Source organism: Manihot esculenta, chromosome 14 (genome assembly GCF_001659605.2).
Source record: "Manihot esculenta cultivar AM560-2 chromosome 14, M.esculenta_v8, whole genome shotgun sequence".
Taxonomy (NCBI): domain Eukaryota; kingdom Viridiplantae; phylum Streptophyta; class Magnoliopsida; order Malpighiales; family Euphorbiaceae; genus Manihot; species Manihot esculenta.
In genome coordinates this window covers 25,676,692-25,693,198 of record NC_035174.2, presented here as the reverse complement: position 1 = coordinate 25,693,198, position 16,507 = coordinate 25,676,692, and the positions used below count along the sequence as shown (strand labels likewise).

Below are 16,507 nucleotides of genomic sequence, written 5' to 3'. Positions count from 1 at the left end.
CAGACAGAGACGAAACTCATGCATGTTCGGCGGCACCTTCGGCGGCCGAAAGTCCCAGACAGAGACGAAAGTCTCCTTTCGGGGGCAACTTCGGCAGCCGAAAGGCCTGCCTCACCAGCCATGTTCGGCGGCCGAAAGCTCATTCGGCTGCCGAACCTGGTTTCTGCCAAAGGGCAGAAACTTTGGCTCCTCTATGCACATTTGCCTCCCAACTCTCAAATCATGCATAAACTCAACCAAAATATGCAAAAATACATACAATGGTTCCTAGGGGCCTCAAACTAACTTAAACCCCAACTACAACACACAAGGACAACACAATCAACATACATTGTTCATCAAAACATCAAAACCCATAAACTCATCAACAAGCCTAAACATGCATCTCTACCCATAAAATAACTTAATGCTTGTTTAAAACACATAACAAGGGTGGATCCGAGCTTACCTCTTGAAGAAACGAGAGGAAAGGCGATCCTAGCTTGGAGATGGAGAGATTGAGCTCTTTGAACCTCCAAGTACCCAAAACTTGCTCTTTACTCACAGATCTTCAAAACAGAAGTTAAAACCCGTGAAAACCATGGAAGATCTAAGGAAAACACTCAAGATCGAGGGAGAGGTGGCGGAGACTCACCTTGGCCGACAACGGGGGAGAAAAAGCTCGCCCGTGCGGACCTAAGGGACCCTTTTATAGGTGGCTGGCCAGGCCACGTTCGGGGGCCGAATGTGCCTCCGCATGCATGCCATGTTCGGCGGCCGAACTTGACCTTCGGCGGCCGAACCTGAACTTCCCTCGCTCATGCTTTCGGGGGCCTAACGTGCCTCCCAAAACGCATGCATGTTCGGCGGCCGAACTTGACTTTCGGCGGCCGAACCTGGGTTTTCCTCCAAAGACTTTTCATGCAAAAGCTCATTTAAAAACATACTTAAAACCATTAAGAACATGAAAACATTTTTATAAAACATGATTCTACCCTTCTAGAGGTTTCCGACATCCGGGATTCCACCGGACGGTAGGAATTCCGATACCGGAGTCTAGCCGGGTATTACATTCTCCCCCCCTTAAGAACATTCGTCCCCGAATGTTCCTCACTAGCACACATAGCATGGCAAAGAACATAACATACATACATAACCACATAGCACGCAAGGATACTAACCTCTAAAAGAGATGGGGATATTGCTGGAGCATGGACTCCCGTGTCTCCCAAGTGCATTCTTCCAAGTTGTGGTGGTTCCACAGGACTTTCACCATTGGGATTTCCTTATTTCTTAACTTTCTGATCTGGGTGTCTATGATCCGTACTGGCTGTTCAACATAGGTGAGATCCTCTTGGACCTCCACATTAGGCTCACTAAGAACCTTGCTCGGATCTGACACAAACTTCCTCAACATTGAAACATGGAAAACCGGATGGATTCTTTCCATTGTAGTAGGTAAATCCAGCTTGTACGATACATTCCCAATCCTTTGCAGGACTTCAAAGGGTCCGATGTACCGTGGAGCCAGCTTACCTTTCCTTCCGAAGCGGACCACTCCCTTCATTGGAGACACCTTAAGCAATACCAGATCCCCCTCCTGAAACTCTAACTGTCTTCTGCGGACGTCTGCATAGCTTTTCTGTCTGCTCTGAGCAGTCTTGATTCTCTCTCTGATTATGGGTACCACCCTGCTGGTGATCTCTACTAACTCAGGCCCTGCTAAGGCCTTTTCTCCAACTTCCTCCCAGCAAACAGGTGATCTGCACTTCCTTCCGTACAAAGCTTCATATGGAGCCATCCCGATGCTAGCATGATGGCTGTTGTTGTAGGCAAACTCCACCAAAGGTAGATGTTGCCTCCAAGAACCGCCAAAGTCCAGCACACACATTCTAAGCATATCCTCGATAGTCTGGATGGTCCTTTCTGACTGTCCATCAGTCTGGGGGTGGAAGGCAGTACTGAAATCCAACCTAGTACCCATGGCATTCTGCAGACTCCGCCAAAACCTGGAGGTGAACTGGGGCCCTCTATCTGACACTATAGAAACAAGAACCCCATGCAGTCTGACTATCTCATCCACATACACCTGTGCCAACTTGTCCACAGAATAGCCACTCCTGACAGGGATGAAGTGAGCAGATTTGGTGAGTCTGTCCACAATCACCCATATGTAGTCTAATCTGTTGGACGTCGCCGGTAACCCCACTACGAAGTCCATAGCTATATTTTCCCATTTCCATTCTGGAATAGGTAGCGGGTTAAGCATTCCAGCCGGCTTCTGATGTTCCAGCTTCACCCTCTGACATACTTCGCAGGCGGACACAAACTGTGCCACTTCCTTCTTCATCGCTGGCCACCAATAAACCTTCTTTAGATCTTGATACATCTTGGTGGCTCCAGGGTGAATGCTGTATCTTGCATTATGAGCCTCTCTCATAATGTCTCCTTTTAGCCCAATGTCATCTGGTACACATAATCGACTCCCATAGCGGAGGATCCCCTTATTGTCGAATCTGAACTCGCTGTCTTTGCCCGACTAGACAGTCCTGGCAATCTTTACTAACTCTGGGTCCTCATGCTGTTTCTGAACCACCTGCTCCAGAAACACGGGTGCCACTCTCATCTGGGCCACCAAGGCACCTGTACCAGATAACTCCATCTGTAGACCTTCCTCAATAAGCTTGTAGAACTCCTTCACCACTGGCCTCCTCTCTGCCGATATGTGGGATAAAATGCCTAGTGACTTCCGGCTTAAGGCGTCTGCCACAACATTCGCCTTACCCGGATGGTACTGAATCTTGCAATCATAGTCACTCAGCAGCTCCACCCATCTCCTTTGTCTCAGATTTAGATCTCTTTGACTCAAGATGTACTGCAGGCTCTTATGATCTGTAAAGATCTCACATTTTACCCCATAGAGGTAGTGCCTCCACATCTTGAGTGCAAAGATTACTGCTGCCATCTCAAGGTCATGTGTGGGGTAATTCAACTCATGCTTCTTTAGCTGCCTAGAAGCATAAGCAATCACCCTCTCATTCTGCATCAGTACACAACCCAGTCCCACACGGGACGCATCACAAAAGACTGTAAAGTCCTCCTCACTAGATGGCAGAGCTAAAACTGGTGCTGAAGTCAACCTCTTCTTAAGCTCTTCAAAACTCTCTTCGCACTGGTCGGTCCATAGAAACTTCTGATTCTTTCTGGTCAACCTGGTCAGAGGAGCTGCTATCTTTGAGAAGTCCTGAACGAACCTCCTGTAGTAACCTGCCAAACCCAAGAAACTTGTAATCTCTGTCACTGAAGTGGGTCTAGGCCAGTTAGCCACAGTTTCTGTCTTCTTGGGGTCTACCTCAATCCCATTCTCTGACACTACATGCCCCAAGAACGAAATGCTCCTCAGCCAAAATTCACATTTAGAGAACTTGGCATACAAGCCATGTTCCCTCAAGGTCTGCAAGACCAACCGCAGATGATGGGCATGCTCCTCTGCATTCCTGGAATACACTAAGATATCATCTATAAAGACAATAACAAAGTGATCCAGGTACTGGCTAAACACTCTGTTCATGAGATCCATGAATGCTGCAGGGGCGTTAGTTAACCCGAACGGCATTACAAGGAACTCAAAATGCCCATATCTGGTCCTGAAAGCTGTCTTCGGCACATCTTCTTCTCTTATCCTTAGCTGATGGTACCCCGATCTCAGATCTATCTTAGAGAAACAACCTGCTCCGGCTAGCTGGTCAAATAGATCGTCGATCCTAGGCAATGGGTACCTATTCTTGGTAGTGACTTTGTTCAACTGCCTGTAGTCGATACAAAGTCTAAGGGATCCATCCTTCTTCCTCACAAACAAGACCGGAGCACCCCAAGGTGAGGTACTCTGTCGGATGAAACCCTTTTCTACCAGCTCTTGCAATTGCTCTTTCAACTCCTTTAACTCGGCTGGAGCCATCCTGTAGGGAGGGATAGAGATCGGTCTAGTTCCAGGCACCAACTCTATCTCGAACTCTATCTCCCTAGCAGGTGGTAAACCTGGAAGCTCATCCGGAAAAACATCCTGAAACTCTCTGACAACTGGCACCGAGGCCGGCTCCCTGACCTGACTGTCTAGCTCTCTCACATGAGCTAAGTACCCCTGACATCCCTTCCTAAGCAACCTACGAGCCTGAAGGGCTGATATCAGACCTCTAGGTGTGCCCCTCTTGTCTCCTCTGAAGACGACCTCTGACCCGTTCTGATCTCTGAACCTGACTACCTTGTCCCTGCAGTCCAAGGTAGCACCATGGGTAGATAGCCAATCCATCCCTAGAATGACGTCAAAGTCTGTCAAATCTAGAACCACAAGGTCGGCGGAGAGGCATCTTCCCTCAACAAAAACTGGACTGTACTGGCAGACTGACACTGCCACTGACGGGTCACACTTGGGTCCACTGACCCATAGGGGACACTCTAACCCAGAGACTATCAGACCCAACCTCTCAACGGCTCTCGGAGCAATAAATGAATGAGATGCACCTGGGTCCATTAATGCATACACATCAGAACACCCAATGACGAGATTACCTGACACCACGGTGTTGGATGTGTTAGCCTCCTGCTGAGTCATGGTGAAGATCCTGGCTGGAGCTGATGGACCTTCACCTCGGGAACCAGAAGAAGAGGCTGCCCCTCTCCCTCTACCTCTGCCACTGCCCTGAGTCGTGGCTGGAACTGCTGGCTGTGCCACACTACCAGAAGCTGTCTGCTGGGGCTGGCCCATGAAAGGCGCTCTAGGACAATCCCGAGCCATGTGTCCCTCCTGTCCACATCTGAAACATGTGTTAGTCCCAGCTCGACACACTCCCCTGTGTGGTCTTCCACATCTCTGGCATTCTGTACCATCTGAGCCTGAGCTCGAGCCACCGCCAAATCCCAGACCGGATTTCAACTTGTTCCAAAACTTGTTCTTCTTCGGCTTCCTGGTGGTGCTATCCCACCTCTTCTTTTATGAGCTCTGAGAAGAGAAACCTGGTCCTCCTCTGCCTGGGGTCTTAACCCCTGAAGACTGGGTCACTGACTGCCTCACTGACCCCTCAACTATAGCACTTGCCTCCATTCTTCGAGCCATATCCACCACAGTGTGGAAACTTTCTCTCTCAGCTGACTGAACTAACGAGGAGTACCTGGAATGCAGCTTCATAACATACTTCTTGGCTTTCTTCGTATCTGAATCTAGAGCTTGCCCTGAAAAAGGCAATAGCTCCAAGAATTTATCCGTGAACTCCTCTACACTCATGTGCTCTGACTGCCTCAGTTGCTCAAACTCAATCATCTTCAGTTCTCTAGAACTGTCTGGAAAAGCCCATCCAGCGAACTCATTCGCGAATTCTTCCCATGTCATACCGTCTAGTCTCGGGTCCACATAACACTTGAACCATTCCCGTGCCTTCTTGCACTTTAAAGTGAACCCTGCCATCTGAATGGCCCTGCTGTCACTTGCCCCTAGCTCATCAGTTATTGTCTTCACTACTCTCAGATACTCAAAGGGGTCATCCCCTGACTTGTATTTGGGAGCATCTAGCTTGAGGTAATCTGTCATCTTTACCTTGCTCCCATCGACTGAGCTAGGTCTAGAAGGTTGAGTAACTGGGGCTGTTGGTTCTGTAGGTGGTGGAGGTGGAGGTGCAACATTCCCCGAGGTGGGGTTTGCTGGGTTTGGATAGAAAGGTGAGGGTGGATAAGCTGGGTACTGTGTGTAGGGTGGATAGAAAGGTGGATAGGGCATGTAGGTAGGGTAGGGGTTAAAGCTGGAGTAATCCGATGTACCTCCCATCGGATACCCTGAACCCTGTGGGAAGGGTGGATAATGGGGTGGAAAACCATACCCCGAGGCCTGAACGCCTCCCTGAGACTCCCCTGTCCCTTCTTCCTGCATGCTCACATCCAGGTTCCCATCCCTCCTCTGATCCTCTTCCATAACCTCCCTCACATCTGAAGAACTTCCTCCTCTATCAGTTCCCCTTCTGCTAGCATCAAAAGACCTTCTAGGGTCCCTTGACACTCTTTCTCTGTTGGCTCTACAAGACATTGCCCTAGGCAATGTAGGAGGACGGGCGCTCGTACCCTCATCCTCAGGTGGCACTCCAGTCAATCGCGCAGACCGACGAGTTCCTCTCATCCTATTCTCTGAAAAACAGCTCATAACAAGCAAACATTAGCATCATATGGTTCATGTGGGCACACATGAACCCTCATCACATACATCACATAGCATAGCATATCATCAATGCACATGCACAAAATCATGGCATTTCACATCATCATGTAAGACAGGACTCCACATCCTATCCTAGTGGACATGACCTTTCCTATTGTGCTTGACCTTCTATAACCTCTATGAGCCCGACACTCTAGGCCCGATCCTATGAACCTAGGGCTCTGATACCATTCTGTAACGACTCGAAAATCGGACCGCTACCGGCGCTAGGATCCGGGTCGACTTAAGGCCGCCGGGACCCGTAGCAAGCCAAACATATATCCTGGAAACCTGTTTAATCCCATACATGATCAAGAAAATACATAAAAATTCAAACTTTTCTTTCAAACATCCAACTCAACCTGAACATATACTGTACATAGTCATAATCATAATTATGATCCCTCTGTGGGACCTCAACAATGCCTCAAAGGGCAAAATACATCATGAGATGAGTTGGCTTCCATAACATTATAAAACATTTTGATCATGTAATAAAAGGGATACCTCAATACATAATGTCAAGCACAATATCTAATCCTCAATATCAATACACATAACATAACTATACATACTGAAATCTCTTACATCAAAATAATAATACAACTGTCATGTCCACAACTAACTATTACATATACACTTCATATCTCTGGCTAACCTCCTGGTCTACCCTGTACCTGCACATCTGGGGATAGGGGAGAGGGGTGAGCTACAAAGCCCAGTGAGCAGAATAGAGAAAACATGTATTAAAATTTCATGCCCTTATGTAATGCAACACATCACAACAAATCACATCTCGGATGGTATTGTCACCAATAGTCCTCTACATAGTCCAACTGTGCCGGGACGTAGAATGGGTACAACCGGTCTTTCCCTTAACATAACATATCATACAGTCCAACTGTGCTAGGGACATAGAATGGGTACAACCTGGACTTTCTCTTACATCGTGCCAGGGACGTAGAATGGGTACAACCTGGACTTCCATACCATATCTCATGCCGTAGCATCATCATATCATATGAGGACTAAGGATCATCCAATGACCAATCCACATCAACATCATAAATGCAATGCAACATATTCGTGAATACTAATGCAAACAACCTACTATATCTCATGGCATTCATGATGCATGGATCATGCTCAAATTTCATATTTCATTTATTTTAAAACTTAAGGTTTATTCCACTCACCTCTGGCTAGCTCTGACAAACTCTGTAGCAGCTGGCTCACTGCTGGGGTCCTCGGTTCCTCGGGTCCGAACCTACACAGGTGGACTCCAATGAGGGACCAACATACATAAACATAACTCTAATATACTCCCCAAAAACCCCCTAAAACATCATAAAATAATCATAGAAATACATGCATGAAATGGCTGAACAGGGCACTTTCGGCGGCAGGTTCGGCGGCCGAAAGTCCCTCCAGAGCCGAAAGTCAGGCAGGTTCGGCGGCACCTTCGGCGGCAGAAACTCCCAGACAGAGACGAAACTCATGCATGTTCGGCGGCACCTTCGGCGGCTGAAAGTCCCAGACAGAGACGAAAGTCTCCTTTCGGGGGCAACTTCGGCAACCGAAAGGCCTGCCTCACCAGCCATGTTCGGCGGCCGAAAGCTCCTTCGGCTGCTGAACCTGGTTTCTGCCAAAGGGCAGAAACTTTGGCTCCTCTATGCACATTTGCCTCCCAACTCTCAAATCATGCATAAACTCAACCAAAATATGCAAAAATACATACAATGGTTCCTAGGGGCCTCAAACTAACTTAAACCCCAACTACAACACACAAGGACAACACAATCAACATACATTGTTCATCAAAACATCAAAACCCATAAACTCATCAACAAGCCTAAACATGCATCTCTACCCATAAAATAACTTAATGCTTGTTTAAAACACATAACAAGGGTGGATCCGAGCTTACCTCTTGAAGAAACGAGAGGAAAGGCGATCCTAGCTTGGAGATGGAGAGATTGAGCTCTTTGAACCTCCAAGTACCCAAAACTTGCTCTTTACTCACAGATCTTCAAAACAGAAGTTAAAACCCGTGAAAACCATGGAAGATCTAAGGAAAACACTCAAGATCGAGGGAGAGGTGGCAGAGACTCACCTTGGCCGACAACGGGGGAGAAAAAGCTCGCCCGTGCGGACCTAAGGGACCCTTTTATAGGTGGCTGGCCAGGCCACGTTCGGGGGCCGAATGTGCCTCCGCATGCATGCCATGTTCGGCGGCCGAACTTGACCTTCGGCGGCCAAACCTGAACTTCCCTCGCTCATGCTTTCGGGGGCCTAACGTGCCTCCCAAAACGCATGCATGTTCGGCGGCCGAACTTGACTTTCGGCGGCCGAACCTGGGTTTTCCTCCAAAGACTTTTCATGCAAAAGCTCATTTAAAAACATACTTAAAACCATTAAGAACATGAAAACATTTTTATAAAACATGATTCTACCCTTCTAGAGGTTTCCGACATCCGGGATTCCACCGGACGGTAGGAATTCCGATACCGGAGTCTAGCCGGGTATTACAGTCAGAGTCATACATGTCATTGCAGGAGGCCCTGATAAGGGTAAAGAAAAAAAATAAACGCGTAGCAGAAAATATCATGTCAGTTGAACAGAAGCCATGGGCCAAGCAGGAAGTCCTGCAGACAAAGCGATTGGATTCTTCCAAAATGACCTGGTCATCAAGATCCTACTAAATAGGTATGAGGTAAGGCAGGTATTTGTGGATACAAATAGTTCTGCTAACCTTCTCATCTTAAATGTTTTTAATAAGTTAGTCTTGGATAAAAATAGTCTTGTCAAAATTTTCTATCTGTTAGTAGGTAGGAGATAAGACCGTGTCAATATTGGGCACCATCAACCTCCCCTGGTACTGGGTGACGAAAATATAGGCGAGAGTTGTATCCAAAATGTGTAGTGGTAGATATCTCATTTGCATACAATATGATACTCGACTACCTAGTTCTAAACTGCTACGGTATTGTTATTAACATGGGTGCTATTTGTCTTAAGCTACCAGCTCCAAGGAGAATAGTCGTGGTTGGAGGCAATTCGAGGTTGGCCAAAGTATGTTATAGACACCCAACAAAAAGTCTCGGGAAAGCAATAATGACCATCGACTTGCTAGAGAAGCTAGAATCTCATATAAAGTCAGAGCCAGCAGACCCGGTAAAAGAGGTCCAGCTAGGTAAAGAACAAAAGGTATGATTTGTTACGGCGTTAACCAGTGAAACAAAGATTCATCTAATAGAGTTGCTAAAGTGTCGAATAACCACTTTCGCTTGATATCCAAAACATATAACAGGGGTGGACTCGGCTCTCATCCCTCTTAAGTTGTTTGTTGACAAAGCCATCAAATCGGTCCAACAAAAAAAAAGGTTTGCACTGGAGAGACAGCAAGTGATCAAAGAAGAGGTTGACAAGCTATTGAGTGCAGATTGATAAAGGAAGTCCAATATCACATCTAATCTCAACACATATTAAATGACTTAAAAGACCTCTTATATGATGTTTTATGCCATAAATAAATAATAATAAATAAAAAATAAGATGAGAAATCCAAAATAGAAAGAATTGGGCCTAAACTTTGACCCGCTTGGCTAAACTTTATGGAACCTCTTTTATTTTTTATAAGCTTTCCAATGAAATCTAGGATCCATTGGACTTTAGGAATAATGGGTCCTCCTCCTCCCCTTCTTCTAATAGATCTAAGAAAAGACAAAAAATTTTTAATAGATATAAGAAAATATAAGAATATTTTAATATATTTCTAAAAATATAGGGACTAACTTGTTAATAATAAACAATACTCAAGGACTAAATAAGAAATTTTATTTAAGCGCTCTTCTTCTAATAGATCTAAGAAAAGATAAGAAAGTTTTAATAGATATAATAAAAGATAAGAATATTTTAATATATTTCTAAAAATATAGAAACTAACTTGTTAATAATAAATAATACTTAGGGACTAAATAATGAATTTTATTTAAGCGCAAAATTGAATTTTAAAAGTTTTCTCTCTTATTCTTCATCTATTTTTAACGGAAATGAGGACAAAATGACTATATCGTTGATGGAGAGAATAAATAAGAACGTTTTAATAAATTTCTAAAAATGACTTATTAATAATGACAATACTTAGGAACTAAATAATAAATCACTATTTATTTAATATAAAATGAGTTCATGTTTAATAATAAAAAGTTAAATATAATACCACATAATAAGAAAATACATCTTTTAAATGTGATATTAAATTTAAATAAAATGTATGCAAATCTTTTAATTTTGAAATAAATTTTCAAAATTAAAAAAATTGGATAAAATTTTTAAAATGCATAAACATTCAGCTTTTTAATATCAATTATCTTTTATTTATTTATCAAATAGAATCCATGTTTAATAATAAAAAATGTTATTTGTATTGTCACAGTTTTTTTACTCTAATTTTAAATTAGGATAAAATTTATACAAAATATTTTAATTTTGGACTAAATTGTTAAAATTGAAATATTTGAATAAAATTACCAAAATGTATAAATATTTGCATTTTAAGGTCAATTAGCCTTTTATATATTTTCAAAAATGATATGGTTAATTTGTGTTTAATTATTATGTTCAATAAGTGCAATTTTAGTTCATGTGTTTAATAGATTAATATGAAATATTATAGGGATGTATTTATATATTTGGCCAATTATATTACTCCCACCGTCTTGTAATTTTTATTTATTTTTTCTTTTTTAATTATTTTAAAATTATTATTCAATTTTCTTTTTTATACTATATTAACATATAAATTGACTATTATAACTCTATTTAATTTTATTTTTATTTTAAGAAATTTTTTAAAATATTTTTTAGTATTTAGTAAAATTTAATATATTTAAAATGAATTTAATTGGAAAATTAATAAAAAAAATATATTTCTTAATATATATAAATAAAATAAAATAAATAAAAATTATGATGGAATAATAAATACATTATAGTTGCACGTTTGCTAATTAAATAAATTATTTTTTAAAAATAAATTGTTGGTTTGCATAAATTTATAATTTTTATGATAGAACCATGAAAGCACATGTATACTTCACAAATATTAATATTTATTAATAGTATTAGAACTAAAAATTTAAGAAATTTAAGTTAACTCTAGGTTTTGCCTAAACTAAAGTTTGTTTATTCCCTGATGTACTCCTTTTAGATAGCAAGGGGATATTAAATCTTTAAGCAAAACCACGAGACCATATAACATCAACAGTATCATATTGCAAGTAATAATGAGTCTCCACAAAATGTGTTTTCTAAATTTGCATCTCAAAAGTATCTCTAACTGATGATTTCGCTAAACAATTCATCACAACGTTAGCCTCGCGAAAGATGTTCTTGAAATAATCTTCTCATGCATAATCCACAAAAGTTCGTAATTTCAGAAACTAAATTCCTAACCCGCCTGTTCCATCTAAGTTTTACTGGATATGACTCTTTATAATCATCTGATTTATTTTTTGTAATACTTTACTGGGTACCACTAATTTAGTTAGATAAAATGAGTTGAATGATCTTATATACCTTATGTTTTTAGTCTTATCCCGAAACTTTAGAATATGTTTTGTTTTAATGCAATATATTTATTAGTCCTTTGTGGGGTTTTTCAATTTTACATGTTGGGAAGTTCTATTGGACAGTTCTAAGTTGAAATCGAATGGCCTTTGTTATTGATCCTTGTTACGCTCACTCTGTGACATGTGGAAAGAAAGAAAGAAAATATCTTTAATTTGGTAATATCTAATCCTGTAACTACTTCACAACCTATCTCTTTTGAGTTTTGTCGGTTATAAAAGAACAATTATTTTTGCTGCTCTTTTTGACTTATGTAATTTTGTTGTTGTTTGGTGTCCTTTTCTAGAAATAATCAAATTAATTTTCACATGTTATTATTACTGTGATTATTATAGATAGTACCAAATTGATAGTACATAGCATTGCTAAAAAAATTTAATGTTTATCTACGATAGCAAGAGAGGCTTGTATTTTATTAGAAGAATTGGTGTCTATAGCTAGCTTTTAGTCTGTTGAGTACAAAACTGATTTTGCAAATTTTTGTATGATACTCTTCAATATTCACATCTTACTCTATCTTGGGATATTGATACACCTATGGCAACTATTTTTAACCTAGATTCTTGATTACCACACATATATAAATTCAATTAAATCCTTATATTTTTTATTCAAAGGTCAAATAAGTATAATTTAAAATTTTAAAAGGGTCAAATAAGTATAATTTAAAATTTTAAACCAATTAAATCTCTGTATTGTTACCTCTAAATTGAATACTTTACGGGTTGCCTTTCTGCTGCGAACTTCACTTTTTTCTAATGAAAGGACTGTCTTTACAGGATTGTTACCTCATTTATTTTGTTAATTCATTAACTTTAACAGTTCTCTTTTTTTAATGTTACTAGTTAAGCTCACTAGCAGATGTCCATTTAACAGAATTTGCAATTGCGGCAAGGGATTTGTTTGAACATAATTAACTTGAAATCGAAATGAGAAGGGCTATAATCTGTCAAAGGGTTCAATTGACTCCAAGTGAAGTTTTTCTAGGACTTTATGATTAATATTTAATAAAATACATTTACTTTTTAGATAAATATTATTAGATAAAATTAATAAAAAAATTAATAATTAAAAAAAAATCCAAATAATTGAGCAAAAATGGAAGTACAGAAAGTACCCACTTATACATATATATACATATCCAGGGTGCTCTAAGGACATTAAAAATAAAGCATATAAAAGCTATACCAGGAAAAAACCCAAAAGCAACAGCAACAGCCAACACACATTAATAACAAACTAAGCAGCAAATACAGAGAATGGTTCCGACCCCCTAAAAAAAAGAAAGCATAGTTGCGTGAAACTAATAGCAATAACAAAATCCTACATAGATGTCCCTATTCATACTAGTTAGAAACACTCAAGGTTGCTGCTTCCATCCAGAAAAATAAGCATTATCGCTTCTGTTGTTCCTGAAAGCGCAGCATCCAACAGAGTACACAATGATTAGGAACACAAGGAATATTATGTTCACAACAGCTACTTTCTTCCAGTCCCTCTTGATGTTATCTAACAGTCCAGCCTTGCATGAGTTGCAGTTAAAACAGAGAGTATCAGGATTATTGCTCCAAGCAGCACAGTCAGGATTTGTGGAACTTGTAGTTGATGGCGTCCAATTAATTGGGCTTACGTACTGAAAACCACATTCATCTGCTGGCTTACAGCATCCAGACTGCCGTGCAATAACCCCCAAAATAAGAAGTATTAGAATTTAACACGCTAGAATCTCATTAATATTAACCAGAAAAATAAAATAATTGTCAAGATTGTACATTACTTCAGACTAAGAGAACCCATTTGCCCAAAGAAAAGAACCCTGCTTTTCTTGCTCTTATAGAATAAAAGATATCCTTTATCTTCAGCCAGTGGGCTGCTCTAAAGGAGCCTCTGGTTATTCAAATGTTCTCTTTTGGTAAAACAGGGAAAAAAAACAGATTTTCTTTTGAAATAAAAAAGAAAAGATGTGGTTTGCTGCAGAATCCCAACAAAAGTATAAGAATATATAAAGAAAGCCATAAGAAAACATTTAGATGCTTTTTTTCCTTTCAATAAATCCACAACATAAAAAAAATTCTTTTATAAAGTTAAAACTATGCACAAAAGTTTTGAAAAGCAGTACTACGAGGATAAAGTAACCTTGCTTTTCACAATTTCAAAAAGCTAAACCCACGGAGATGAAATGATGAAATGCAATTGCTGGAATAAAATTTGAATTTATTATATTTAAACAACTTGAATAAAATGAAAAGAAATATGTCGAATTTTAATTGCAAATTCAATATTATTCTAAAAATTTAATTTAATTAATTAAAACTAAAACTGAATTGACAATCCAATAGAATTCTAAATTCACGCTCAAGGGACCCAAACATGCGTAAGATCTCAATAAGAGTTGTAAAAAATCAAAAAGCACTTGCAAACTTCAATGACCATCCGTTAAGTTCTCAAAGAGAAATAACCCCAAAAAAATCAGATTAACTCGCTAACCAGAAAAAGTAAAGTACATGGTCGAAATTACCTGAACAGCAGATAAGTGCTCGGCATAAAACTCTGTCAAAGTATCGTTCAGATATTTCTCGTTAAAATCAGAGCAGACTTTCCCATCAATCAAACAACTCTTAATTTTGTTCCAATTCTTCGCATTATTCACCCTCTTCTGCAACCAGTTTGAGTAGTCTCCCAGTCTGTACTCCTTGTATCCCCTTCCAGAAACCACTTGTCCAGCCCCTTTGTTGGTCACTACAAAAGCAAAGATTGTGAAGCAGAAGAGCAACACAATTAGAAGGAACATGACAAAGAGATACAACCAAAGCAGCAACGACACGCGACAGCAAGCGCCGATGAGGCCTGCCAGAGAAACCACCATCAGAAACACGCCGATTACAATCACAGGCGTGTCAAGAAACTTCTCACATTCAGAGCTACCATGGTTTCGAAGCCAGATCCCGGCCCCGAGGATGGGGATGGACAGAAGAAAGGTGAGGAAGTTCAGGATTCCAACCAAGTTATTGCTCAGACGAAACATGGCCGGTAGGTTGGTGAGTCGGTGTAGCTGTACTTGGCGTTTGGGCTGAGAGAGCGTGAGAATGTGAAGCAAAACTGAAGAGAGAAAAAGAGGTGGAGATATTTTGAATTTTGAGGCAGACGTGGTAGGTAATATATTGACACATGGTGAAGGTAGTTTTTGGCTTTGGTGCGTGAGAAACAGCGGAGACGTTACTGAGAAGGTTCTACGTTCTCGGCCGCTGATATCATCACGCGCTGCTCGACGCGTATTAGGGTAATGAGATTGCCTAGTACTCGGCTTTCAATTGATCTGATTTGGGGTATCGAACTGAATTTAGGTTCGATTTCAATTTTATTTTTCATGGTTTCGATTTTAATTTGGTTCACTTCTTCAATCTCTCGGTTTGGTATAGTTACTGTCCGAATTTTCTTTTAAAGAGAAAATTATTTTTTAGTCCTTGAGATTTAACGTAATTAACACTTCTATCCCTCTATTTTGACGACCCAACACTTAAGTCCCTCACTTTCTTTTATGTTCAAATTCATAGTCCTTCCGTCAAAAATAGCCGTTTGGGACACGTGAATTGACAAAATTACCCCTCACTAAACCCAAACCCAAATGCCTCTTCTTCTTCTTTTTCCTACCCTTTCTGCAATTTCTTCTTCTTCTTCTTCCTCTTTCATCTTCTTCCTCTTCTTCTTCTTCTTCCTCTTCTTCTTCTTCTTCTTCTTTCTTCTTCTTCTTCTTCTGGAATTTTACACTGAGAGAAGGGTATTTTTGAAAAAAATTATCACATCTCACCTTTGACTCTTTGACCAAACAGTTTAAATGGACAGAAGGACTACGAATTTGGACGGAAGAGAAAGTGAGAGACGTAAATGTTGAGTCTCCAAAATAGAAGGACATAAGTATTAATTACGTTAAATCTCAAGGATTAAAAAATAATTTTTCCTATTTTAAATCATACTATTATTTCCATTAAAAATCGTTCCTAATTCTAATTTAAGTTTTAAAATTTGTTACTACTACATATTATATTATATACAGCTTATTACATTAGGTATAATAGTACACCTAAAATTAGAAATAATAAATTAATTTAATATATTTACAACTTTAATTAAAAATAAATAAATAAAATTTGGCACTAATTTATATATAATTATAATTATTATAAATTCTTGTTTGTTTTAGGAGAACTTAGCTAAGAAAGTAGAAGTTCCCTCGAAGTGTAAACACAATTTTTGTTTAGTTAGCCACATCTCTCAATTACCCAGGAAGTCATTAACTTCAAGTCATTAAATTCACTTGCTGCTCCGTACGGTAAATAAATTATCCACCCCACCTCAATTAAGTAAGTTTCTGAGCATAAATTTATTTCTTTTTTCCATTTTACTCCAAGTAAGTAAAATGTGTTATATTAAATTAATGATTAGTGTTAGTACTAGAGTAGGGATATTTATATTATTAAAATCATTTTACTTTCTAAAAATTTAAAATACCAACCAAATAAATTAAAATATATTTTTCAGAAAATAACTTTCTAATAAATTTGCTTTCCAGAAAATGAATTACCAAGGAAATAGACAGTTTTGAACTAAATGAGACCGTAGCCTTGAAGAACTTTTATAAAGTCAAGAAAGATTTAT

At 39.7% G+C, this 16,507-nt stretch overlaps 1 protein-coding gene across 1 annotated transcript; it reads right to left on the bottom strand.

The window, feature by feature from the left end:
- Window positions 1–12,939: 12,939 nt before the first annotated feature.
- On the bottom strand, window positions 12,940–14,990 carry LOC110600121 (tetraspanin-8). Its single transcript, XM_021736870.2, has 2 exons — window positions 14,370–14,990; window positions 12,940–13,523 (listed from the first exon to the last, which is right to left on the bottom strand). Exons 1-2 carry the CDS (start codon window positions 14,874–14,876, stop codon window positions 13,212–13,214), a joined length of 819 nt encoding a protein of 272 aa, XP_021592562.1. The 5' UTR covers window positions 14,877–14,990; the 3' UTR covers window positions 12,940–13,211.
- Window positions 14,991–16,507: the final 1,517 nt, after the last annotated feature.